This window comes from Xenopus tropicalis, chromosome 7 (genome assembly GCF_000004195.4).
Source record: "Xenopus tropicalis strain Nigerian chromosome 7, UCB_Xtro_10.0, whole genome shotgun sequence".
In the NCBI taxonomy this organism is placed as follows: domain Eukaryota; kingdom Metazoa; phylum Chordata; class Amphibia; order Anura; family Pipidae; genus Xenopus; species Xenopus tropicalis.
This window is the reverse complement of record NC_030683.2, coordinates 29,784,451-29,810,748: the sequence shown is the minus strand read 5'-3', so window position 1 is coordinate 29,810,748 and position 26,298 is coordinate 29,784,451. Positions and strand designations below refer to the sequence as shown.

Genomic DNA, 26,298 nt, shown 5'->3' with positions numbered 1-26,298 from the left:
GAGACGATGCAACTAATTTAGTGGTTATTAAGATAAAACTTATTAAGCTCTTGGCAATTATTCTCAAAGGCAATTTTCTGCAGTGTAATTTTATCACTTGCGCTGAGGTGACAGAGTTACTATTAAATTATCCTCGCACAAAGTTTGCATGGGGCAACCGATCCCTACTGGGACATAAAATAGACAAGGGCAATTGAAGGGCAGATTGAAATCCATGTGTGAAGCCCACTACGTTAATGCTGTTTTTTTTGTACTCTTGTTCGAAAGCAGGATAAATGCATTAACCACTTGACTGCCACAGAATGCAGCTTATACAGCGCCAGTTGTCAGAAACCTGGTACCAACATTACAGAATTTATGTTTCCCAGGTTACCCTCTGTTCTATGCCACGCCATGCATTTACTTGCTATGAGATCAAAAAGCTCAGATTAAAGGAGAACTTTATATTAGATAACTTTGGTCCCCCTGCAAAGGCCTCCCCCTCATCCTCACATAGGGTTGCTAACTGACATAGCCTGCAAAATATCTGCCAAGGCCGGGGCCTGGGCCAGTATTACACATTTACTGGCAAAGTAGTAAATCTTTAATACCCTTAAGACAAGCCCCCAATCTGCCCACAAACTTACATTTTTTTCTTCCTTGATTGCTTCATATCCTGCCCCCTGGCCATTATGTGGCATTGCCCCACCCCCTTTATGGCATTGCCCCTCCATTTTTGCTCCACCATCCCATCCCCCACTGGCCTGTAAAATATATTTGACCCCTTTCCGAGGGTCTCTGGCAGCTATATTCCGCATGGAGCATGCTCAGTTGAAGCTGATCTAGTCTTTGCTTTAGCTGAGCATTCCCTGGCTGCCAGTTAGCAGTAGCCAGAAAAAACTTAGGCAAACATAGGGAAAAGATACAAACTATTTGCAGATACATCAACATTATGGGTGTATAACTAAGGAGCTAAAGTGCTGCTTCAATCCTGCTGCCTACAGCTACTCTTTGTTTCTATCTCAGAGCTTATGTACAGCTGAACACGGATTGGACAGGCTAAATGGATTCACCCTGCAGCCTATCCAATGACTGTGCAGCTGTACCGGAACTTAAACTGAGGGACTGCTGACAGCAGGTTTACAATAAAATTTTGTCATGAACTAAAGCACTATTGCCTTATTTCCAGCCTGCTGCCTGCATTCATTGATTGTTTTGTTCTCAAAGTCACAATGCAGCAGAACACTGATTGGATAGAGTAACCATCATAACCAATCCCTGTGTAGCTGTACCGGGACTTAAACTGAGAGAAAACCAGCAGTATCTTCAGTCAGCAAGCTTGGAATAAGCTAATGGTGCTTTTGTTCATTATCATTCCAAGAGCTCCCTGCCAATTCTGTGGTGAAATGGTGGAGAGAACAGCACATAGAGGGTAGGGACAGAATAGCACATGGGTTTAGGGGCAGATGTGGGTGCATCTAAGCCTGTTGATCAGGGCTGCCATTGGGAGGGAATGGGAACTGTCTGAGACACAACAAAATTGTGATCTGAGTGGGGGCCTGGCGGCATAACGTGACGTTACATACATTTACATAACCTAGAAACTTACATACGGTACATAGAAACGTATATAGCAAGCAATGGCATGGCAGAGCAGTGTGAGGGTGGAGGTATGTGAAAAGGGTTAAACTTAGAGCAAACTCCACTGCTCCAAATCAACTGCACTTATTACCATTAAGTAATGAAACTTTGTATATGAGCTGCTTATTGTACAGGATCTATTTACTGAAGACATTTTCCAGAATGACCTACTGGACCCCATATACTTCCTGGGCCCCCAGCAGTTGCAGGGTCAGTTCCCTCTGTAGTTTCCTCCATTGCTTGTGAGTTTGGATCAAACTAGCACCTCCACATCCATCAAGCTGAAGCTTTTGAAAGAAAAAAAATACCTTCCTGATAGTTGTATAAACGCAGGCCGAAAAAACTCACTTGTGTCTCAGCACTGACAAGCACTGCGTCGGCCTGGGTGCAGGCTCACAGACTGAGTTTTTGCACCAAAATAACCAAATAACTAGAATATTGGTAGAAGTATTGTTTGTAATACTTTTACCTACTTTACTCCCCTGGAAATTTTTCTGCAGATGCCCATTATTAACGTATCCTATGGCACTGCTCAATAGGGGGGTGTGTATATCAAACATACAATTACATACAAATACTTACAGATACAAGAGGTAAAGAGGACCCTGCTATTTAGAGCTTACAATCTAAAAGGAAAAAGGGTATGAGGCATAAGGTGTAGGTATGGGCAACATCAGGACTGAGAGATGTGAAACTGTGAATTGTAATTAGCTGCTAGGCTAGATGAGCATACCTGTTTCAAGGAAAATATATCCATCTTTATTGACATGAACTCAATCAGATGGGTTTATGTAGAAAAGGTGCATAGACATTATAATAAATGTGTGGGTATTTTAACACAGACAAACCTATTCCATAGCATGAAAGAAAACTACAAGTATGATTATTCTCACAGTGTAACGCACACACACCTTGTTTTATTGTGAATTGATGGATTCTGAAGTGGACTTCCACCACTTCACAGTGGAACAGGATGAGGGGGGTTGAATCACTCTGTGAGCCTAAGGTTGGGAGGAAGCCAGTCCCTGCAACACAGGTAGACTGTCATGGTTTCATGGTTACTTTAGCCCAACTTAATGAGCTTGTGTCAAAATGGTAGGGGGTATATCTTCTCTTTTAAGGAAGAGATATTGAGAGAAAGCTAATGGGGCATGGAAAGACATGCAGAGAAGGTGTGCAGCTCTAGCCAATACACATATTTGATGTCTATACACAGTATGTGAGTGTGAGGAAGTCATGAGTAAGGAGTAGAGTGAAGGAGAGTGGTTTGACAAGTATTTGGAGATCAGAGATGTAGGATGGGGCAGAGGTGCAAACTGCTTTGTGGGTCAGTAGTTTTAATTTGATCCTAAATGGAAGAGGGAGCTGAGAGCTGTCAGTGAGATGTGAGTCTGACACCTATGCCCAAAATATTGTTTCCCCTACCAGACATGCAGCCTAACAGAGCCACACTCCAGATAGAGGAATTCTCTCAAGTATATCCCCCCCTTACTTCCTGTGCTGTGCCCCCCACCAGAAGCCCACATCCAGTGCGGATGGCCATGCTGGGGCACATGATTGTGCATAGTGGGCAAGTGTCCCAGGTCAAATCCCAGGGCACATCACCCAGTTTCACACTAACCCGGTGTGATTAGGAGATATATATATATATATATATATATATTGGAGGGTTATTATGGGAAACCAATACTTGCACATAAACTGGGTCTTTGGAACAATGTCTGTTTCCCATTATTGTGGATACTGATATTCATGTGGACCTCCTTCCTACTGTGTCTCATACCGCACTTATTCCCTGTGCATTTTTTATATATTTATTGTATTTATTTATTATAACACTTGTCCTCCTTGTGTGTAATTTTGTAAGACTGTACAGCGCTGCGTACCCTTGTGGTGCTTTATAAATAAAGTTATACATACATACATACAAACTGTGTTTCCTTATATTTTCCAGGCCGGCTATGAACTTGTCTCTGTGGATGGGGAAACCCTACACAATGTGACGCACCAACGGGCAGTGGACATGATTCGCCAGTCTTACAGTAATAAGATTAAGGAGCCAATGGAGCTTGTGGTTAAAATACCCAAAAATAAGAGATAGAAACCAGATTCCTGCATGGTTTGTAGAAATGGGACCATCCCCAAAACAAAAAGAGAAAGGCACCCACATAGCTGAGCTTGGGTGGCTTCCATTTCTCATGAACCATATTTTCCATGATTGTATATATGTATACTCATTACCTGTGCTTGTCTGTATATATATATTTATAAACAGGAGGAGGTTTAAATGGAAGAATTTGTTGGAATAACTCATTTTCTAAGTCTTGTAACATATCATGTACATTTTCAAAATATTTTTAAATGTTTTATAGAATGCAAAAATAAACATTTTTATGCACTAGATTTGTATTAACTGCTCAACCCTAAAAGGAAATGTTTCTCCAGACCAAAACTCTTGTACAGCCTCACTGAGGTATAAATACAGGTTGGACCTCTGGCACAACGGAACCGCACTGGCCCAAGGCATTGTTTGGCCCCACCCACGCAGCACCTAGCACTGTTATGGTGGTTAAAGGGACCCACAGAAGCCCTACTTCTATAGGAGCGCAGTTAGATCAGATTATCTGTTACCCTTCTCTCTATGAGCATTCACATTTAGGAGAGCGCAATTTATCCCACCACTTTCTTTGACTTTTGTATATAAAATAGAACTCCAGAGAGTTAGATTTCCTTTCTGATATCCAGCTTACTGCACAATAATATGCAAATAAAGGTTGATAGGGGTTTTATTGTGAAATGTTTGGTCATGGCCCCTTTAAGCTCATAGCAAGGTTACAGACACATGAAAACATTCCTGAATTGCCCATTAAGACATAGTTCTAAGCATATCTATGGCACTAAACAAGCGCAACTGACAATTTTGCAAAATGTGGCTCCCACACAACTTTTTTTTTACGAGTTTGACTTTTTTGACGCTTGCTACTTTTTTTTTCTTCGTGGACGCAACTTTTTTGAAGTGACCGCAACATATTTGACACGACCGCAACTTATCTAATGTGACTTTTTTTACGTTACCGCAACTTTTTCCCCACTTTGCACATTTTTTTTGCACCAAAGTGGCGAAATGCTGCATTTCACAGCAAATCCATACCTAGTGAACAATTTTGCTTATCACTACTTTTTACATCTATCATGTCTTTGCATGCTATCTATAATTTTGCCATAAAAGTATTTGCCAAATGTTTTTACATTCCCTATCTGATCCCCAATGTTCCTCTATGAGGGGGCAGCCATATTGGTGCAGCAGGAGTCTGTTAGCATCAGAAGCTGTAACTGACAGGTTGGGAAGGGACAGTCAGGTTGGCAAAACAGTCAGGTTAAGGACCTTTAAGGGGCAGATTTATCAACATTCAGATTTTCCTGGTTTTAGAGTTTTTTGAAACTCTGACTAAACTAATTTCCACGAATGTTTAGTTATTTATTAAAAAGTTGGATTGAAAAAGCACAAATTAAAAAAGACGAAAAGAATACAAATTGCGGCATTGTCGCACACATGAAAGCAGAAAAAAAGCGAAAAACCTCTAAAACCTGTTATTGACTTCTACATAATCCCCCCAAATGTCAGTAAATGCCCCCCTTAAAGTGATACTGACTAAATATAGGTCATGTTAATATTTGTCCACTGATAGGGCTGCTTTTGTAAGTAATTGGTACTTAGGGGTATATTTATCAAAGCCTGAGGTTAGAGCTCGTCACAGTCCATTAGAGAGAAATTTCTCCACCTGCCATTCATTTCTATGGGATTTATCAGTGAGTGAAAGTTCACCTTTTGATAAATATGCCATAGGAACGAACAGAGAGTAGAGGAATTTCACTCTAGAAGAGTGGTGAGCTCTAACTGCAAAACAGGAAAATCCTTATCAGATGCACGCAACCCAAACTGGGGTTATTTCATAGCATTTTACCAGCTGAGCCCTGCCACACTCTGAAGATTTAATGGTCCGGATGGAAAGGGTTTATGTTGGCAGATGCCAGAAGGGCTCTTATCTAAATGTACACAACACTGGCTTTGCTTTATGGATATTTGTTTTACTCATGTCTGTTTCTAGCTGTTATATTTAGGGCTGTGACACACGGGGAGATTAGTCTCCCTGCAATGCCATCCCACCGGCTAGAATGTAAATCTCCAGTGGGATGGCATATGTGGCGCCACAATTTGCCGAGTTTCCTCTCTTCGCCACATATGCCTTCCCACTGGAGATTTACATTCTAGCCGTTGGGATGGTATTGCAGGGAGACTAATCTCCCCGTGTGTCACGGCCCTTAGGGGTTTACTCTCCAGGTCTCACTAGAAATTATAACAAATTGTAACTTTTCCTGGTCCATTAAACCTTGTGACTAACAATATGGTGTATAGTTGGTGTAGGGGTTGTTACCTTTTAAAAACAAACTTACCAGCCACTACTGGCAGCCCAGGAGTGATCAAGCTACAGACAATGCTTAGTAATGGGGCTTATCATTGATGTAACTACTGGGGGGAAAATGGTGCCCACCCCCCACAGGGCACCACAACATGACTATGGCTCATGTCTCTGTGCTCCATTTTGGAGACTGCTCAAGGAAAGGCTACAGGAAACCTATTGTTTAATTGCAACAGTTCTATTGTGGTCTCTCTCTCCCTAGGATACAGAACCATTTATTTACATTAAGGAACATTAGAGATCCTATTTATAAAGCACGGAAGGTTAATATTCCGACACACTTTTCTGGTTGTCACTGACACTTAATACTGAGTGTATTAATAGGAATTATTATGCTGTTCTCATCCTGCTATTTGTAACAATGGTAAATTTGTGCAAAGTGCAAACTTACTGTGTTCTTACTTGTCCCTATTTGTTAGTTTTCTGAACTGTCCTGCAGCTGCCGATTGAGGAGGGGGGACTGGGGGAGCCTGTGTTACGAGGGGCACGCTCGCTGTTCCTGAGTCACTGTAAGCCCTTGTGTGATTGTGACTGCAGGGGAATATCATTTTAATTTCCCACCATTCTCTTGGGTGACCACAATATAAATGCCTGTCTGCCCAAGTCATTATTCCCCCTCGGGAAGAACTGAATGTAATAATGCAATACTGTCAGCCAATTGAGGTTTTTGTTAACCTTTACTCTGTCTGTCAGTCCAGTATTCATATAGTCATTCTGAGCAAAACTCTTTATGCATTAATTGTAGTTCACCTAAACATTAACTTCATAGCTTCATATTCAACTCTTCAGAAATTGCAGCATCTATCTGATTGCTAGGGTCTAAATGACTGTAGCAGCCATGCAGTGGATTGAATGAGAGACTGGAATATAATTAGGAGAGGGCTGAATAGTAAGTAATAACAAAAATAATTGTAGCCTCACAGAGCAATAGATTGTTGGCTGCCGGGGTCAGTGACCCCCATTTGAAAGCTGCAAAGAGAAGAAAAAGGCAAATAATTGAAAAAACATAAAAAATAAAAAAATGAAGACCAGTTGGAAAGTTGCTAAACACTAGCCATTCTATAACATACTAAAAGTTAACTAGTCAACTTAAAGGTGAACTACCCTTTTAATTTATGCTTGTGACCTACTGATACACACGGCAAGTCAGCTGACTTGAAAGCAATGGGACCTTCATGCCTCCACCAACTGGATCAATAGAATTTGTTGCCATGACAATGCACAGAATTGCAAACTTTTGCTACCTACATATGTTCATCGGGGTGAATATACAATGACAATATTATATCATGCTAATAGTGTGCTAATGAACTGCAATTTTCACCTCTGCCTATGGTTGGGCCTGTACTGATACGTATGGCGACAGCGCGCACCTCTCCCTCAATTAAGCTGAACCCCTGTGTTACCGATGGAGCACCCCAATACACTCAGTACTTAAATACCTAGAATTATATTGTTTTGAAGTATTTCTCTGTATAAGCTAGAACTTCTAGAATCTTCTAATGCTGTTCCCAATCTCCTTACTAGGTACAGTATAACGGGAAAATAAAAAAGAATATATAATAAAATATATATACAGTATATATATATATTTTTATGTTGTTGAAATGAGCATTGGAATCCTGACTGCTGCACTAAGATCCCATAATATTTCTGATTAATACGGCGTGCATCTGGTTAATCAATACACGGATGTAGCCAGCATTATCAGCATTACTGTATTTGCTCTGCATTATAGTTCTTTATTACAGAGCATTATCTATATAGTATATGATCAAATGGGAATGGGAAGATAAAGCAGATAAAGATAAAGCAGCCTTTTTCCTGTTTGATTGCAAACCGGGTCTTTATTTCATAGCTGTAATTGCTATATCACCCCGTAATCATTTCAAGAGTCAGTAAGGCTAATGCCACATGGGGCGGATTCTCAGCCTGTGAATAAAAGTAGTATGAGAATCAGCCCCTTTGCTGGCATCAGCCAACCCCTGAAACTGCACCCCAGACAGGCACACAGAGCAGATTTCAGTGCCAACACAAGAATATGCACTTCAGCACTTAAATCTGCTCATATTTAGCACTTTGCACATAGCATGGCATAGTAAATGTGTTCTAATGTGATGTTGCCTGAGTGACATGGATACAGCTGGAGGGACATTAGGGGTCGTACCAGGGGACAAATTGCAAAAGCACAATTGTTTAATCAAGTGAAGCGCAATAAAGGGCCCTTTTTTTGCACTTTGCAAACTGTCTTTGAAACAGTAAATCCCCCCTATAGTGTCGGGGAGACTTTGTGCTCAGGGAACATACTATTGGTTAGACGTACACACTGTTGGTCATACTGCTGGTATCTACTGTTAGGACATATTGCTGGTGGGCCATACTACCGCTGTTAGTATTTAAATAAAGTGCCAAATTATTATCTTTCCTAGGTACCTAATTCACTTGGCAGCCATACCAGTCTTTCACAGAAAAAGAATTCCTCTCCAAATGGTCCCATTGAGCTTTGTATGTTCCCAGGTGTTTGTGTTTGATATCTGCTGTTGGTTTTATAGAGCAAGAGAAGAGCGCCATACTTAGAACTCCTACTGCCGCCCAGTGACCCCCACTGAATGCCATATCATTGCTATCAACCATATACACTAGGGCCCTAAAACTGACTGTACCAATTAGGCTCAATTTCTTTTAGTTACTTATATTGCAGAAAGGGCCTCCCACCCACTGCTCCAATCAGTGAACAAGAATATGGCCAATAAATGCAGCCTGACTGGGATGCCACCATCAAACAATTCAGATAAGAGTGCCTGATTAGCACTGTAGATATGTTTACAGCATGGATAATTAGGTTAACGCTACTGTTTCACACTGTACAATATTAACCTTTTATACTTTATAAACGACTAACAAAAAGATGTTGAATAGAAGAGTACAGATGAAAGGATAACATCAGTTACATGCCGGTACTATATTAAGATTTTTTTGTATATAGTAATATAAGTTTTTATATTGTTGGAAACATGTTCTAATATTAATTGTATCAGGTACAGTAAAAAAGCTTTGATTCTATCCAAACTGACACATATATTCATACAAAGCGACAAAGAAAGTATTAAATGTTCCTTCTTTAATAAAAAGTAAGGGAATGAGTAATGGAAATGTTGGTGCGGCACAGTGTGAGCCCTGCGCCGGGGGAAGCAGACTTCTTGGCTCTGGGTAGTATAAGCAGAGTAGGACGGTTTATTTAACAAAGGTGCCAGATCTATTAAAAACTCTCATTTGCAAAAGATTTTATGGGCACGGGCACAATTTACATTATTTAGGGATGTGACAAGTTTACTTGATGAGCTAGGACAGATATATTTAGCTCTGTGTTAACATATTTCATGAGAATACTTGAGAAGTGAGTCTTGGATACACTTATTTTCTTTATTTTTGTTATGCTTTATAGCTTTAAAGGGGAACTCAGGCTTTTGAACCAAAAAAGAAACACTAAATATACCTGTCACTGTGATCTGTTTTTATTTGCTGAAAAGAAATACCAAATGGATCCTGCAGGGAGCTCCTAGCACCAAAGAGACAAAGTGAAATGCAGAGAGTGTGCAGGATCAAAATCAATATGAAAGTTTATCTAATGGGAACGAGACCCAAGCGATCCACAGCTTGCACCAAACACTCCTGCCAGGTCAGATTTATGACTATAATAAATAAAACATAACTTTTACTACTATATTAAAATAATGTAAGTAAAAAAAAAACAAATGTTAAAATTCAAGGGTAAAGGCAGGATGAGAGGTAGTCAGACTTCTATAGTAATGTATTTCCTAAGGGGGATTAAATGACAGTGACTGTGAAGGTGATCAAACTATCTACAATAGCAGCAATCATACATTATATCAAAGGAGAATGAGCTGGGCACAATACAAATCTTATAGGTTCAGACATTGTGCCTACTATTTGCAAATGTATTGAGCTGTTAAGTGTTATCTCAAAATTCAGCGCACTGCCACCCATACCATCAACAACCACCGCCATCCCCAACAACCAAGGAGTTCACAAGGCTTTTTACCATTAGCATTGTGTGGGTAAAAAATGTTGCATTTGCTAATTTCTTCACAGTTTTGCACATTTTTGGGCAAAGCAAAATCACTCATCACTAGCAGGGACCTGAACTAGCACCTTTATAATCACGTGGGGCCTTACAGCTAAAGTACTTTGATGGCTTATAGGTGCTGTCCAGCAGAACAACAGGCAATGAACCAATCATCATGAAACGTGTTTGCACTTTCCAATAATGGGGGAAACTTCTCATTATGTGGCGGGCAGTGCAGCATAGCACCACAAGTGCAGATGGAGCCTGTATATTAGTGATGTGCAGGTTTACTCACAACCTGCGGGACCAGAGGGTTGACCCTTTATTCACGCAGATAAGGTTGAAATTTGGGCAACCATTGCAGGTTCCTTTGGTTTCCCTGTCTTGGAACCTAAGGCACGGGCAGAAGTAGCCCACCGAGCTGAAAGATGCAGGAACAGGTTGGGTGCGGGTCCTACAAAGGCAACATTTTGCGAGGTAGGGTTGGGTCAAGGTTTTTGCAGGTTAGGGTTGGGTGCAGGTTAAGTTTTTCCTGACCCCCACATCACTATTGTATGTTATTCAACCCCAAGTATAGAGATATAAAGGTACCAAATGTGCATGCTGCTCATACATCCCAATGGAAGACTCTGAGACCTTTGGCAAGCCCACTGCCTGAGTAATATAATCTGTTTTTGATAAAAAGCCTTTATTTTGTGTTATTGATCTAGCACTGACCTGTTATACTGCACTTTCCAGAGACTACAGACCTCCCCATCCATGATCCCTGCCATTTACACATATAATACACACACTAGGGCCAAGCTTTATCAGGAGCCAGCTAACCTGACTGTGAAGAAACCCGACGCAGAAAAGGGGGACATAAAGGATCTTTGCTACTAATTCCCTGGGCTGGACTCTGGTTTTGTAGTTATTCAGACTATAGTTCCAAGCGTTTTATTGGATGGTTCATCCTATAGCAGAATTTTTAGAGGAACACATTCGATTATTCACATTTGAACATATTTTAGAGAAAGGATTGTTATGGCTCTGCTCTTCTCAGAATTACAGACACCTTACAGCCCTCAGAGATCCGTCAGGCCAGCAGAAGTTAATCCCTCCATTGTTTATTTTTTCATTTAGAAGGTATCCATTAACATGCAGACATTACTCAGTCAGGCCGCTGTCATTACATCACATCGCTACTACAGGGCTGTGCGTGCAACTGCAAATCAATATACTGGGCTGCCCGTAACCCGATCCGAGAAACCAAAATGTCCCTGAGGGAATAATCAAGATGTCGATTCAATGCAGATGCTCCAAAGAGAGGTGAATCACAGGCACCAAACATTACGTCAGCTCATCTGCAAATATAATACCCAGGCCCGCTAATGCTTCCCTCCATAGCCCCGGGCTTGTTTCTCTGACCCAAAAGCAAGACGCTATCAAGGATGAAAATATAGAATCAATACATGTAGGTAAGTAAAGAGAAATATATTGAGGGAGCAGGGTTTCTCCTTTGATTTGGAAAACTCAATGGATATCAAAAGAACATTAATTTCTATTGGTCGAGAAAATCCACGTATGAAGTTCTTAGTGGCTTATGAAACCTTTGGTCTTGGTGAGGACAAGAAACTATTATTTATGTTGGGATCTGGGCATTAAAGTTGGCCATACATTGAAAGATCTTTCTCCAATATGCCCACCTTAAGGCAATACTGGGTCACATAGATTAAATACAGCAGATGCACTCCTCATCCCGCCAGATATTGGTCATGTAGGCCCGTCTGAGGGCCCCATACACAGACCAATAAGCTGTCTGCCAGTAGCTTTTATTAGCCCTTGTATGGCCACTATTAGTCAAGCTTATTGGCTTGGCAGGTACAGAAAGTAATTCTTTCATAAAGATGTTGTGCAGCATGCTATTTCGGGGGATTAGTTGCCCACGATAAGGGAGATTTGTCGCGCGGTGACTAATCTCCCCGTCTCTCATACATGGGCAAATTTTCAGGCGCTCTGACTAGTGCACAGGCTGAATGGAGTGTAAATGAGGCCACACATGGTTAGGCTACCTTTCTAATGTTTCCATCAAAGTACAGATAAGCTCCCACATGTCATGTCCTTTTAGAATGTAAGCTCTTGCGAGCAGGGCCCTCCCCCTAGTGCCTCTGATCTTGATCCAATGTAACTGCAAACCATTTTTGTAAATTGTTTATATGTACATGTTAACTGTTCTGTCTTTTGTACCCCTTTTTTCTGTAAAGTGCAGTGTAAATTGATGGCGCTATATAAATAATAACAAGAAAAGAAGTGGGGTTTTTGGATTAGAAAAAATGTTCTTGGGCTGGTGCAGCACGGCCCCTGTTTCAGCAGAATGAATCCTTCCAGCAAGTGCTGCAGTTTTGTATGAACTTAAGAGCACCATTTGCCTATGCCTGATGTACCAAGTCCGTAATGAACAGCTTGAAAAAAGGCCAGAGGGGCCTGAAACGTTGTTTGTACCGTCTAGATTTTGGCCATCCGGGAATAAAGGCCTTTTATCTTAGAAGAAATTCTCCTGACTGGTGCTGTTCATTACGGACTTGGTAAATATTTTAATGCAGGATTACTGTTGAAATTTGCACAAATACATGACAATACTGGTGTGGAAGAAGTGTGCTGTTTCGCTTTGTTTGTACCCCCATACCAATAATACCAAGGTAAAATACACATATGGCATATATACCTACAGACAAAAGGATGGTGTAGAAAACCCAACCCTACACATAAGTACACAAATAAAGACAGATTTTCACATTACTGGAAACAGCAAGGTTTTATTAGGCTCACAAACAAACTCCCATAGAAAGTAGATATGGGGAAAGGCAAGCAAATTGGCTTTAATCCGTTTGTCCAGAGAGGAGAGCGCATCTCTGGGCCATGTAACGTGCTACCGGCTGGCAGAGAAGCTACTCACCCAGTCTGTTACTGCATATTGGGTTACCAGAGTCTTGTGCTGTGATTGTGCTCTACCAAGATCTACCTGAGAAAAGTGACTATCCTCATATAGAATGCCAAGGGAAGCATAGAAAGGTGCTACTCAGAGTATGTACAAAAACAAAGGTATTGCTTTGGGGAAGAAGAAAATAAGATCTCATATTTTACATTATGTACAGCCATATTAAAATGTATTCGTATTTCATATCATCCAAAACATAGAAATGAACACAACATGTAAAGCCTTGTTCCTCAAGCTGTGTGATTACGCCTTAAGGAGAAAATGCATAGCTATCATACACACTGCCCCCTACAGAGCAATCTAACAATTACACACACATATTGATATAATACTACATTTCATACAAACACACACACCGGTTTGCATATTCTCACAGAACTCGTGTTATTTCAAATGGCATGTGGGGCTTCCCTTACACATACTGGGCACTTTCCAGAAGATATAAAGAAAAGCTGATGGCTTCCCTTTGCTGCTACTGAATGCCACACATTATCATGTACTGGCTGGGAATATACAAAGATGATTTATCATTAAGACACAACTTCTTAGCTTCAGTTTTCAAATAACCTAGACTGAAATGAACCAGACGTCACATGACTGCCCTAAATTTCGGTGCATGTCTATGCTGGAAACTATATCTCTTCACAAAGAAATTGGGAAGTGGGCGGAGCAACAGCTTTGACCAATGAATGCAGCCTGAACAGTGATGTCATAGACAGGCTGTATTTGAGCTGGCCCAGATAATAAGGCTTAACAGGTAGGTCTTTGAAAAAAAATGTTTTGTTGTTGAAAATACTGTTTTAGTTATTTTGAATTCAGGTAACTTTAAATGAGATTAATCAGATAATAAATAATGCTAGTAATCCTTTAAGGAGGGGGGGACCTAGCTGTGTTAGCAGGGGGGGAGGCACTGGGAGCTAATGAAAAGGTTCAACGTGTGTATGTGGAACAGATCATTATGGGTGTTGAGGGGCCCATAAATATAAAGTCAGGTTGCTCCACTTTCTGTCTTTCCTGAACAACTGTACTACACAAAGAAAGCAGAAAGGAATACTGAAAAGTACTGAACAGACTTAACATAATGGCACCTTTGTGCTCCATGACAGTACCTCAAATTCTGTTACACGCCATGACAAGGGAGCAGGTTTTTATGCAAACACATACATAAGTGCTGTACATAGTATCATACATTTCTTATTCAATGACACAAGTTCCTTTGGTCCATATAGTATAACTTGTGAGCAGGTATACAGTATATATATATATATATACATATGGCTCCTTAATACTATACTTTGTATGAGTGTTCAAGATCTGCCAATTAGAAATCTCGTTGCATGTAGTGTTAATGTGCAGTCCATAAACCTATGGTTCCCTGTCAAAACACTGAGTATGGTTTATCCACTGTAAGTCTGAGTGACAATGAAGAAGAGCTTGTGTGAGTGTTTAGTAGCTGTGTTTTGGCAAAGCCATTGGCTGGAATGTTGTCGGCGTGTATAAAGGCATTTGTGGTAGCTCTGCATATTCACTGGCTTCAGATTTCTGTAGCTGTGATTTCCTCAAACTGGATTTCGGCCCCGTGCAAGTCAAACTCGTCCAGTTCTCTTGCCTCCAGTTCTAAGGAGAGCTGCTTAATGTCCCTCTCCAGCTCGCGGTTCTGCTGGTACATCTGGATATAGTTATGCTGCAGCTGTTTTTGATAACGGATCACCTTCTCTTTTTCCTCTTGCCATATTCGCCGCTCATCTTCAAAGCTGTCAGCTTGCTCCTGATATCTCCTGCGTTCGCTTGTTAGGGCTTCCCTGAGACGCTCCACATACTGCTGCAAGCCCTGCAGGTTGTCTGCGTTCTGCCGCTGCGCTTTGGCCTCGTCACTTTCATATAATAAGAAAGGGTCCTCCTTTTCATGGCAAAGGCATAGTCCATGGCGCAGGTTGGCTACTGCTGCTTCCCTTAGGCCGGCTACTTCCTGGTCTAACTTGCTGGCTTTCTCCCGCAACAACTCTGCCTCATTCTTTTTGCGTTGGAGTTCATTCTCGCACACCTCCAGCTCCAGTGTCTTGGTGTGCGCCGTGTCCTGCAGCTCCTGTACCTGCTCTTCACTGATCTGGAGGTCGGATCGAGCCTCTCGCACCTGAGCCCGAAGCAGCAGTATCTCATTAGATTTCTGTGCCAGCTCAGCCTGGGAGTCCTTCAACTGTTGCTTCAGCAATGATATTTCACCAGATTTCTGGCAAACCTACGAGAATTACATAGGAACTGTTAATAGCTGCAAAGTTGGGAAAAGTTTTAGTAGCCTGTTATCAACCAAAGCAGCATCTTCTAATCACCAGTGAAAGCAATCTGATTGGTTACTCTCGGTATCGGAACCTGCTGCAAATGTCCAACGTTCTACTTTAATACTCTGGTGCTGTTTTATTATTGAGCTCTGTCTCCCTAAAACGTGTTCATGCCAGACACAACTGACTAGAACTGTGGGTCCTGGATTGAGCAGTTGGTTGCACTAGGAATGCTAATATAATGTATAACAGGGGTGTTATTACTACACAGTTGCTGTGTAAGCAATGGGGGCAGCCATTCAGATACAGGATACACAGCAGATAACAGTAGTATAATTAAAGTGTATACTACAGAGCCTGTTGGTTATCTCCTTTTCTCCATATAAACTATAGTAGGGTTTCAAACACACCACTGTTACGAGTGCAGGGCAAAACTACATTATATTTTCATTACAAAAACGTATTTTTTAGTGTTACTGTGTCAGTGCTTACAGTGAATGAATGTTACTGTATTAATGCCTCTGGCACTGGGTGCTTTTTTAAGGTAATCCATTCACTAGAAACATCAATTAGGCTATAATTTCCTAAAATGTGGTTCAGACTAGTCCTAAGGGGACCAAAAGCAGTGGATAAATACGGAGAGAAACCGCTTGAATGCTAATTATGATGGACACTATATGTTCACAGAAATACATTAAGGTGAATGATAGGACAGAGTCCTTTATATTTATACATTACAGGTATGAGATCTCTTATCCAGAAACCAACCCAATATCCAGAAAGCCCTGAATTACAGAAAAGCCGTCCCCCATACAGTCCAATGTAAACATTTATTCACATTTCATGGTAACTAAGCTGCATGGGTCCATATTGGTGGCAAAACAATCCTATTGGGTTAATTTCATGGTTTTAGAAGACTCAAGGTATGTTGATCTAAATTTCAATAAAACCCCTTATCCGGAAACCCCAGGTTCTGAGCACTCCAGCTAATAGATACCATATCTAGAAGTATAAAAATGTAAAAAACCAAAAGAGTTACTTTGCCACCAATATATATTTTTATGGTAGCTTAGTTACCATCATTCCTATTACAGAGGAAAAAATGGAACCATTAGGATATATATGCATATTTCCCTTAAACTGCTCCATGGAACATTGGAAGATGGCAGTACTGTTTAGGTCCTTTCTGGATAATGGGTTTCTGGATATTAGATCTCATTCATTTTATATTAAATTAGATCTCATATTCATATTGTATTTATGTATAAATAAGATAAACAGCCTTAAATAGACGTGTGCACAGTGAAACAGGCCTTCTTTTAACCTTGAAATATGCCATTCAGCTCTCCCTCCCCATGATATTTTCTTTGATATCGATGTGTCTTTTATATGACAAGACTGATTATCAAGCAGCTATTTAGGTCCATGCATTTGCGCTCCTTAGAGGCCATAACAAGTGGAAGTGCCAGTAAAGAGCTTTGGGGTTTTGCAATAAAACAAAGAATGAAATGGCAGTAATTGCATTGGTTTGTGGGAAACGCATAAGTAAAAGAGTTCTACAGATTCAATTCTATAAAATTTAGTTTACTGAATTTCCTGCTAAAGGAAATCTCTGCTCTTTGGAAACACATATAGTTGTAAATAAGGCAGCCTGACCTATATATAGAACATGTTGCTGATGGGACTATGCAGACAATAAGGATTCTCCAGATGTAGGTTAGGGTGACATTATGTCCAAAATACCATCAGAAAGAAAGTAGTTTTAGCTTTTCCCCAGAATAAACTTTACTAACAACTCAAGTAAGAAAATGCTTAAACAAATCATTAGGCGCCTTATCACTATTAGCCATAGGTTGAATGCCTCTAACTGCAATTAAATGAAAGATGGCTGGGTAATTTGGTAACTGGGCCCAGCTTTTGTACCTGCAGCAGATACAGCAGATGAGTAGCTAAGTTCTGATGAGACTTAAGCTTTACTGCCCGACAGCTCCACCCAAAGGTCAGCAAGAGAGACTACCGGGTTTAACACCTCGGGAATCGCCCGATGCACTTTCAGCGGGCAGCACGTGGTGGCAGGACTATTGCGTCATTCCTTGTTGATTTGTGTGCAAAGCACTATACCTGGGAACATCTGCCCTGATGACTACAAAAAAAGCTGCAGATGAACTTTCCTCTGATGGTGCAAGCAACATTGTAGTAGTGTAGTTTCCCTTTAAAAATAACTGGCCCGTGAGAGAACTATGTTATACAGAACAGAGAGTCCACATTGTACCAATCTGAAATTAAGGACTGACTCACTGATGGCAAACTGAAGCCCAATGGCTCTGGGTGTGACCTACCTCCCACTTGGTCTCCTCTAGGCGTGGCCCAAACTCAGTTTGTTCCCTCTCAAATGAGGCACATCGCTTCTCTAGCAGCTCCCTTTCCTGCAGTAACTGGGAGAAGTCCTCTTGCAGTTTTTTCTTTTCCTGCTGCAGTTGGAATATCTGTAGCTGAAGAACCTGCTGGAGCCGCTGAGCCTTTTGGGCCGCCTGCTTCATTTTCAGGGCGCAACTCTGCCGCAACTCCTCCATCTCCTGCTCGCACCGCTTCTGCTTTTCCTCGTATACCTAAGGTGAGAAGTGATCACAAATGATATCTTCCAGTTCCACCATTTGATAGAACCCTGCATTTTACCCTTCCATGTAGACCCGGCACCATGTTTACCCAGAACTCCTATAGCTAAGGCAATTGTCGATAAAGGGACTGTAAGACGTGCATGCCAAATGCAAGGTACTGGAACACAGATGGAGCAAAGTTTGTTTTGCCATCACATGGAGACACACAAGGCACACCATGGCTCTTCATGTCACAGAAATCATCTCAATTGAGAAAGGTATGAAAATGAACATGGAGATCCATCTGAGCCTAAGTTTACATAATGTTTGCATTGTGTGTTGGCCTCTCAATGTTTTGGAGACCAGAAGCTCCTTCTCTGCCACCATGTTTGACTCATGGGATCCCAGACTTACAGACAGGCTGAAACTAAGGGAAGGCAGGCAAAAGATGTACATGCCTAGCGTCTCCTCAACGCTGCGCCCTAGGCAACTGCCTCACTGGTGGGTAAAAAATATGCTGAAGTACCCCTCTATAGACTCCTACGGTAACTGCACTGACCCTGCCAGGCCAATTGCACATCAGGCAATGGTTGTTTGAAAATATTCACTGCTGCATTTCCAAGTAATAATGACCTGCCTATGGTTATAAGGCCAGTTGTCAAAACAGCAGATTGTTATTGGCTTAAAAATATTTAGAACCCTTTCCCATTCAAATGCCTGATACATTTTACTTCATTGTTGGAGTGAGGCTGTTCTGCAAACATATCTGTCAGGGCTCAACAGGGCCCTCTACACTAATAGGCTGCCTGGCAGTCACAGGGCCTGCTTCCCTATTGATAGGAACCGGATGAAATGACTATGTAAGTGCTGTAAATATTTCATATTAACTCATATCTCAGCCTTTCAGTTATAATGGGAGCAGGAAGTGAAATACAGACACCAACTAAATGTTCTGCCAGTAAAAACAAAACAGCAGTGCACCCAAAAATGAAGAAAGGAAACAGCGGGGGTCTTGGTTGGACAATTGAGAAATATGAAATAAAGCAGGTGAGGGGAGTATGTAAGGGACAGTTATAGCTTAGCCTTTTACTGTGAGTCCAAGGGATCAAATCACATTTAGCCTGGGTGCACACATTTGCCAGCACACATCAAGCTTATTTCTTGGATGCTCCATGGGACATACAGTAGGAAATAGATCCTAATGCATTGTAAGTCAAATATGACTAAATTATGCCAGGCACAAATACACACTTAAAAATGATGGTCAAACAAAACTGCCTTTCAAAGCGGAACTCCGGGGGCTTCCAAACAAAGCACAGAAACCGCTAATATACGCATCACTGAAAAAAGTATGAATAAATAATTTTTACATACTAAAATCCAGCTGCAAAACAGTTCTTCTCTTTCTGCATTATTTGAAATCCTGGCAGAGGAGGAGGGACTAAAACTTTGATGTTACAAATTGTAACAACTTTTCCACAGCTTACAGGCAGCGTGAATTCCCCAAAGCAGCTATGCTGGAGTAGTGCACCCACAAAAAAGTCACAAATACACCTTTAAGAAATGTTCAGTCACAGGACTACAAGGTCATTAGTGTTACTATTATTATGAATCAAAGGAAGATTGTGATTGTAGCAATGCTGTTATCTTACTGTACCTGGCAGATCGCAGCTTCATTTTCATCCAGATTTTCTTTGAGTTGCTGAAGCTCCATCTCCCTGTCCTTTAGCTTTTCTTCCAGCTCTCTAATCAGAATCTCATCGCTCAAGATGGGGGAGCGGTCACAGGAGCCGCTGTCAGAGGACGGGTTCCCCCTGCCACTTAGTGACCCGGTGCTCTTGCTAGATGAAGAGCGCCCACTGTCTGAGTTCGTAGGACGAGTCCGACCCCTGGGTGCTCGATCAGAATATCCATTAATGTTCGTGTGATTATCCAGATTAATGTGACCCATAGAAACACTGACCGGGTCCATCTGGTGACTGCAGTTCGTGCTGTAGGTGGGAAGGCTCGACAAGGAAGTGCGGCCCGAGTCTGACATGGTGCCAGAATGCGTGCTGTTCCTACAGCTCAACAAGTTGTGCTTTTCTGGGATCCCAGCGGCGTTCCCATTGAAGAGAAGATTTAGGCTGCTCTGGCTTTCCGAGAGGCCCGGCCCTCCATTGCGTTGAACAAGGTACTGAAGGGAGGAGTTACGTTTCTTTGGCACTACTGGTTTGAAAGCTGTAGGTTTTATTAGAGTCTTTTCTACGTTCTGAAACGTTAAACAGAAAAGTGTTATATCTCATTTATATAATATCTGAAAACTCTTTCCAAACAGCGAGGGGACTTTTATGCTTTCCTTTCTCTCACTATCACTAGAGACCCTTGCTAAACAGACCTTACACTCTCAAGGCTTGGGGGCCACCCTGATATAGGGTTGCTGGAGAAAAGTGTTCATTGCCATATATCATATTTAGAAATTCCGGAATGTGCCAGGTATGCAGAATTGATATTGGAATTCAGGGAGAAGATAAGCATGGCCAAATGAGCAGATCTTTACTCAGTTTAGCCAATGTGCTTGGCCAAATCAGAGTGATCTAATCGTTTGGCCCCTGGGTCACAACCATAATTGGGGGCTATGTAGACCCGTCATGAGAGGCTGCATAAATGCACCATTGAATTCTTGGTCCACAGGAATTTTTACCCTGCACCTTTTTACTTGTAGGTGACCTTTAAAATCTTATTGCTGATTGGTTGCTATGGGCAATATCATGAATTATGTTTATCTCCAATGTTAATAAATACACCCCATAGATTGTGACAGTTGCCTTAACAGGATGAAAATTTTACAAGCCCCAATGATGGGGAAAGCAATCATTTTGCTCCCACGCACAGGGTCAGACTGGGGGGTGAAGGGCCCACCGGGGCTCCGCCCCAGGGGCCCTGCAGGTGCCCGCGCCCCTCCCCCCAGAGGGGCCCCCCTAACCCCCTTTGCAGGGCCCCCCACCCGACGTCCTCCCCGATCGCGTAAATTGAACACGTCAGGGCAGGAGCGGTCGGGCAGGGGGAGCGCTGGCAAGGGTCGGGTCTGGGCTGCTGGGGCCCACCAGGATTTTTCCCAGTGTCCCGACGGCCCAGTCCGACCCTGCCCACGCACATGAAGAGCCCCTGACAATCCTGCCAATAGAGGCCAGATCACATGTCTGCATGGGCAACTAATACTATTGGGGGTCTGTAACAACTGATCCAAGACCTTTATTAGCAACTAGTCTAATTGCATAAGCCAGCAGCTAGAAGTTGTCTGACCAGGGCAAATTTGAATGCTCTACTGTATGTGTATTAAACCTTCCAGAAGGAACACGAGTTTATCTATATACAATGTTCTGTACTGGTTTAATTCAGGCATCCTACAGCGCCCGTACTAAGACGGGAGATGCTTAGGTAACAGCACCTATCATTACTCAGAGGATGTGGAACAGGAACTAAAAGCTGCCTTTAATTGACGTGCTGGACTTGCCCATTTGAATTGCACATTTCAGGAGGGATTTGTAATTATGAGCTAAAAATAAAGCAGTAAGTGAACAGAAACACTAAGCTCTATGCTTGACTGGGATTTCCGATCCCACCTCCAGCCTTTAAGATTAGATATAAATGCGTCAAAAGAATCCCTAAAACACCTAGAAAAATAACAAGCTGCAAATTGTGTATTTTACGGGATTTACGGGAAGCTGCCGGAATAAAGGAAACGCCAGTATAAAAGCTGATGCATCATCATTAGGTGTTTTGTTTGAAATTTGACAATGTAAATAGCCCACAGCCCAACATTGTGCAAATATGCAAATAGCTGTAATTGTAAGCTTTGTGCTAATTGCAGTCCTACCTACTGACTGCTACTTTCTGTCTGTCCCATAGTGGGGCTTTAGGGGTCACACACAAGGCCTTTCCACTGACCTGCTGTCTTCCACCCTCACTAAAATCACAATGGAATGGATGGCCCCGTCCCCTTCTCAACCTAGAGATTTATTTGGAAATAACCATATTTTTAAAATGCCTTTAGTTGGATCATGGGGGGCACTATTCCATGAAATAAACTGAAGGCCAAATACACAGGCGAGTAGAGCACTAGTTGACTGCTATAAAGGGACTAGTAGATTTAATCAAATAAGTATTTTGGACCATATACTCTCACCAACTTTTAGTATGTTATAATGTACTATTTCTAGCAACTTTGCATTTGGTCTTCATTTATTTTTTTTTATACTTTGAATTATTTGCCTGCTTCACCTACATCTTTCCAGCTTTCACATGGGGGTCACTGACCCCATCAGCCAAAAATAAAAGTTACATTTTATTTCTTATCTATTTAGTTGCTCTTCTATTCATATTCCTGTCTCTCATTCCCACCACTGCCTGGTTGCTAAGGTAAACAAGACCCTAGCAACCAGATAGCTGCTGAAATTCCAAACTAGAGATCTGCTGAACAAAAATCTAAATAACTGAAAAAAAACTACAAAAAATAAAAAAGGAAAACTAACTACAAATTGTCCCAGAATATCAACATCTACATCATGCTAAAAGTTGATATCAGGGAAAACATGCCCTTCAAAAAAAATGAATGAATACATATTTGCACCCAATAACCAATCAACTATTACCTTTTCTAATTTGCCAGAGACTGGGATGAGTTTGGGGGGAGGCCCTCTTATATTCCCATTAAGAGCTCTCTCTTCCCGAATATCTTCAGCATCACTAGAGGGGCTGATTGGTACTCTAGGTTCATGCCATTCCTCTTTAAAGTCCTCGTTGACGTAGACATAATTCCCATTATTTCCAGAGGTAGTAGTAGAGGGTTTCTTTGTAGGAAGCCCATTAAACAGAGGATCCTGTGAGCTGTAATTACTTTTTATAAGCCCCTCTTGCTGCTTAAAACAGTTTGGCATGTTGGTAGGTTTGCGGCACTTGTTGCTCAATTCAGAGGCCTTGCACTGCTTGTCATGGTATGTCCTCCCAGAGATTAAGCTGCTGACGCTTCCCATGGTGTTCTCTGTGACAGGCGACCTGGTGTTTGTATGGCTTTGGCTACCACTGACCTCAGCGTTTTGGTCAATGGATAATGGAAGAGCTTGCAAGGCAGCCATAGTGTAGATAATCTAAATACAGAGGACTGCATAAACCACCTAGAGAAATACACAAGAGAAAGAACACTTAAATATATGGAAGCTTTACAACATTCCCAATGCATTTCTAATCATACTGCTAAATTCATGTTGCATTTCACTTTACTGAAAAAAGACAATAATAAAAGTTATTCCAGTTTAAGTTCCATGACTTCAGTCTACTGCTACATTCCTTCTGTGTATCAGGGGACCCGTGAGTGACCATAAGTGTTTTTATTATTAAGGCAAAAAAGGCTCAGGTACACCTATGCTATTCTATCATGTCCATTTCTAAAAATATAATTTTACATGTATGGAATCACTTTGAAGCCATTGTCTAAAGCAAAGTACAAAGGTTTCGGGCATTCCATCTCACCAACAATACAACCCTGGTACAAATACAGCTGAGCATTTCCTTATCATATTATTTCCTTCCCATACTGCTCAAGCTAAACACTATAGATAAAGCACACAAGGATTCTTTCATGGAAACGTCTGGAGTTCACCCCAAGCAATTAACTGTAGTTATAAACAGAGAATATCGTTCCCAGGGGAAGCAGAGTGTGCGCTTGTTTGTGGAACAGCGGATATTTGCTGATTTAGCAGATTATCAGTGCTTTATTGCTCACAGTTGCAATTAATCAAATTGTTCTGGATTAGTAAATTGTTTTGTGTTAATGAAGAATACTCTATTTGCCAATCTTTGAATAAAGCCAGAGTATATATATTACTCAGGTACTTCAGGTGAATAGCACACAATGGTTTAGGTGGCTAAGCTGTCACGTTACTGCCTGAAACCATTTGTTGGCTGTCGCAGTGACCAATCATGCCGAGTAAAACAACAACTGAGAAGCAGACATGTTATACGACCCAATAAGTAAGAAAATCCATCAGTAAATAACACACAAGCATTTTCTGTGTTACCATTTGTGGTCTTCCTTTAGGGAAGGTCAGTGATGTCCAACTTAAAGGGGGAGTTTACAACTTAAAATTAACATTAATGATGTAGAGAGTGATATTCTCAGAATATTTGCAATTGGTCTTCATTTTTTATTTGTGTTTTTATTATTTAGCTTCTTGTTTAACTCTCCATTTTAGCACATAGATGGGTAACCAGGTGGTGGTTTTAAAACTGGAAAAGCAATAGGAGAGGGGCTGAATAGAAACTTACATAATAAAAAGTAACAAAAAGTATTTTTGCTGCCAGGGAGAGTGACCCCCATTTGAAATCTGGAAAAAGTCAGAAGAAGAAGGCAAATAATTTAAAAACTATATAAAATAAAAGATAAAGACCAATAAAAAAAAGTTGCTAAGAATTGACCATTCTATAACATACTAAAAGTTAACTACCCCTTTAAAAACGATAATCGGTCAAATTCAAGTCACATTTTCAATGGTACAGGCTTATGTAACAGGGCCAACAGGAACATCCAAACACCAAACATGGGGGAGAGTTGGACTCTTCTATTCTTCAGTGGCATAGGGGGGAGCATGTGTGCACCATTCCTGGCTAAGGCACACTGTCATCTAGCAACAGTCAAGAAAGAAAACACAAGCAAAACATTCATAAACTGAGGATTTAAAATGTGAAAATGAATATACAGTTATTAGCAGTCACTGAATGACTCCCTCCGTTGGTTCCAGGGTTGTGGAACATCTGAATAACCTTTCATATTCCATTCTCTACTCCCTCTTACCTCTGAGTGAAAACAGGAAGCCATTATGCTGGCATTATGCTGTCAACGCACAGCGGTTTTTCCCTTTCCCTGTAAAAAAAACCTGCTGTATCTAGTTTGGACCGAAAGTAAAACTTTTATATACTGAACAAAGCTTTGTGGTTCCTTTGTGTTTTACTTCAGACTATGGGTTTATATAATGTTAAAGGAGAAGGAAAGGCAAAGTCACATGGTGGTGCCAAAATGTTAGGCACCCCCAAGTGGCTTTAATCGCCTACCTTTTACCCCGGGCTGGTGCCCCTGTTAGTGGAAAACAGTACCAGCCCGGGGTACCTGCAGCGCTTCCTGCTTCGTTTTGAAAGGACTAATGACAAGCGCATACGCAGTAGAGTGAAAAGCCGACTTCTCCGTTAAAGTTCCACTATTCACTCTACTGCGCATCCGCGCACTACCAAAGATGGAAGTAGGAAGCGCTGCAGATACCCCGGGCTGGTGCGGTTCTCTCCTAACAGGGGCACCAGCCTGGGGTACAAAGTAAGCGAGTTAAGTCACTTGGGGGTGCCTAACATTTTGGCACCCCCAAGTGACTTAGCCTTTCCTTCTCCTTTAAAGGCTATCAACAGGTTCTGGAGCAGCAGCTCAGAATACCCAGGGTTCTCAAGGTTCCAGATCTTTACTATGAAAACACACTATTAGGGGCTGATTTATCAAAAATTGAGTTGGTGTTTTTATCTCGATTCACAAAAAAAATACAATTGCAAAAAAAAATGCACAAATATATTCTGAAACCTCAAATAGTCGGTATTTATTAAAGAAAAAAAAACACAACAAGTTGCCAGACAGAAACTCTGGCGAGGTTGTATTGAAGTAAGTTGGAATATTCTCTAACAATTGTATTAATTTACTTATTTTTCAAGTTTATTAAACATTCAAGCTTTTCAGACTCATTACAAATTAATGGAATAATGCGATTCCATCCCTGTGTTTTTTAAGAAGGTGCTGCTTGAGGAAAAAGAACACTTGTGTTGACACAGTTTTTTTTTTTACATGTGATTTTTTTTTCTTGAACTCAGATTTTAATAAATAAGCCCCTTAATTGAAGCTGAAACTGAAGTTTCTAATAAAACTGAACATAGGTGACATAAAGCTTTATTCATCTGGCTAGTTGTGCTGCCTATTTATTGGGCCAGATTTGGAAGATCCATGTTGTACCCTTGGGCTTACAGCTATCCCACACCAGAGGCCTGGGATGTGCGTTCAGCCACAGACCTTGCACACGCGCGGACCACACACACACACACACACACACACACACACACACACACACACACACCCCCCCCCCCCCCCCCCCCCCCCCCCCTATGGGGCCTCAAACGCACAATTTGGTAACGGAGAATGCTTTGGCCCCATATATATGCACTGATGGCCAGAGGAAAAACAGGAAGA

At 41.4% G+C, this 26,298-nt stretch overlaps 2 protein-coding genes across 5 annotated transcripts in view; one reads left to right on the top strand and one right to left on the bottom strand.

Moving 5' to 3' along the window:
- pdzd7 (PDZ domain containing 7) overlaps positions 1-4,013 on the top strand; it is a 31,691-nt gene extending 27,678 nt beyond the window's left edge. For both annotated transcript variants that reach the window (XM_031906429.1, XM_031906428.1), the window contains one exon: positions 3,575-4,013. In XM_031906429.1, coding sequence (XP_031762289.1) covers positions 3,575-3,721 — 147 coding nt within the window. In that variant the 3' untranslated portion in view covers positions 3,722-4,013. The remainder of the gene's footprint in view (positions 1-3,574) is intronic.
- An 8,949-nt stretch (positions 4,014-12,962) lies between these two features.
- The window catches only part of lzts2 (leucine zipper, putative tumor suppressor 2), an 88,368-nt gene continuing 75,032 nt past the window's right edge, over positions 12,963-26,298 (bottom strand). For 2 of the 3 annotated variants that reach the window (XM_012966389.3, XM_031904993.1), the window contains 4 exons: positions 22,676-23,197; positions 19,699-20,292; positions 17,784-18,053; positions 12,963-15,404 (listed from right to left, as the gene is read on the bottom strand). In XM_012966389.3, the coding sequence (XP_012821843.1) occupies positions 14,700-15,404; positions 17,784-18,053; positions 19,699-20,292; positions 22,676-23,158 (2,052 nt within the window). In that variant the 5' untranslated portion in view covers positions 23,159-23,197 and the 3' untranslated portion in view covers positions 12,963-14,699. 3 annotated transcript variants of the gene reach the window in all.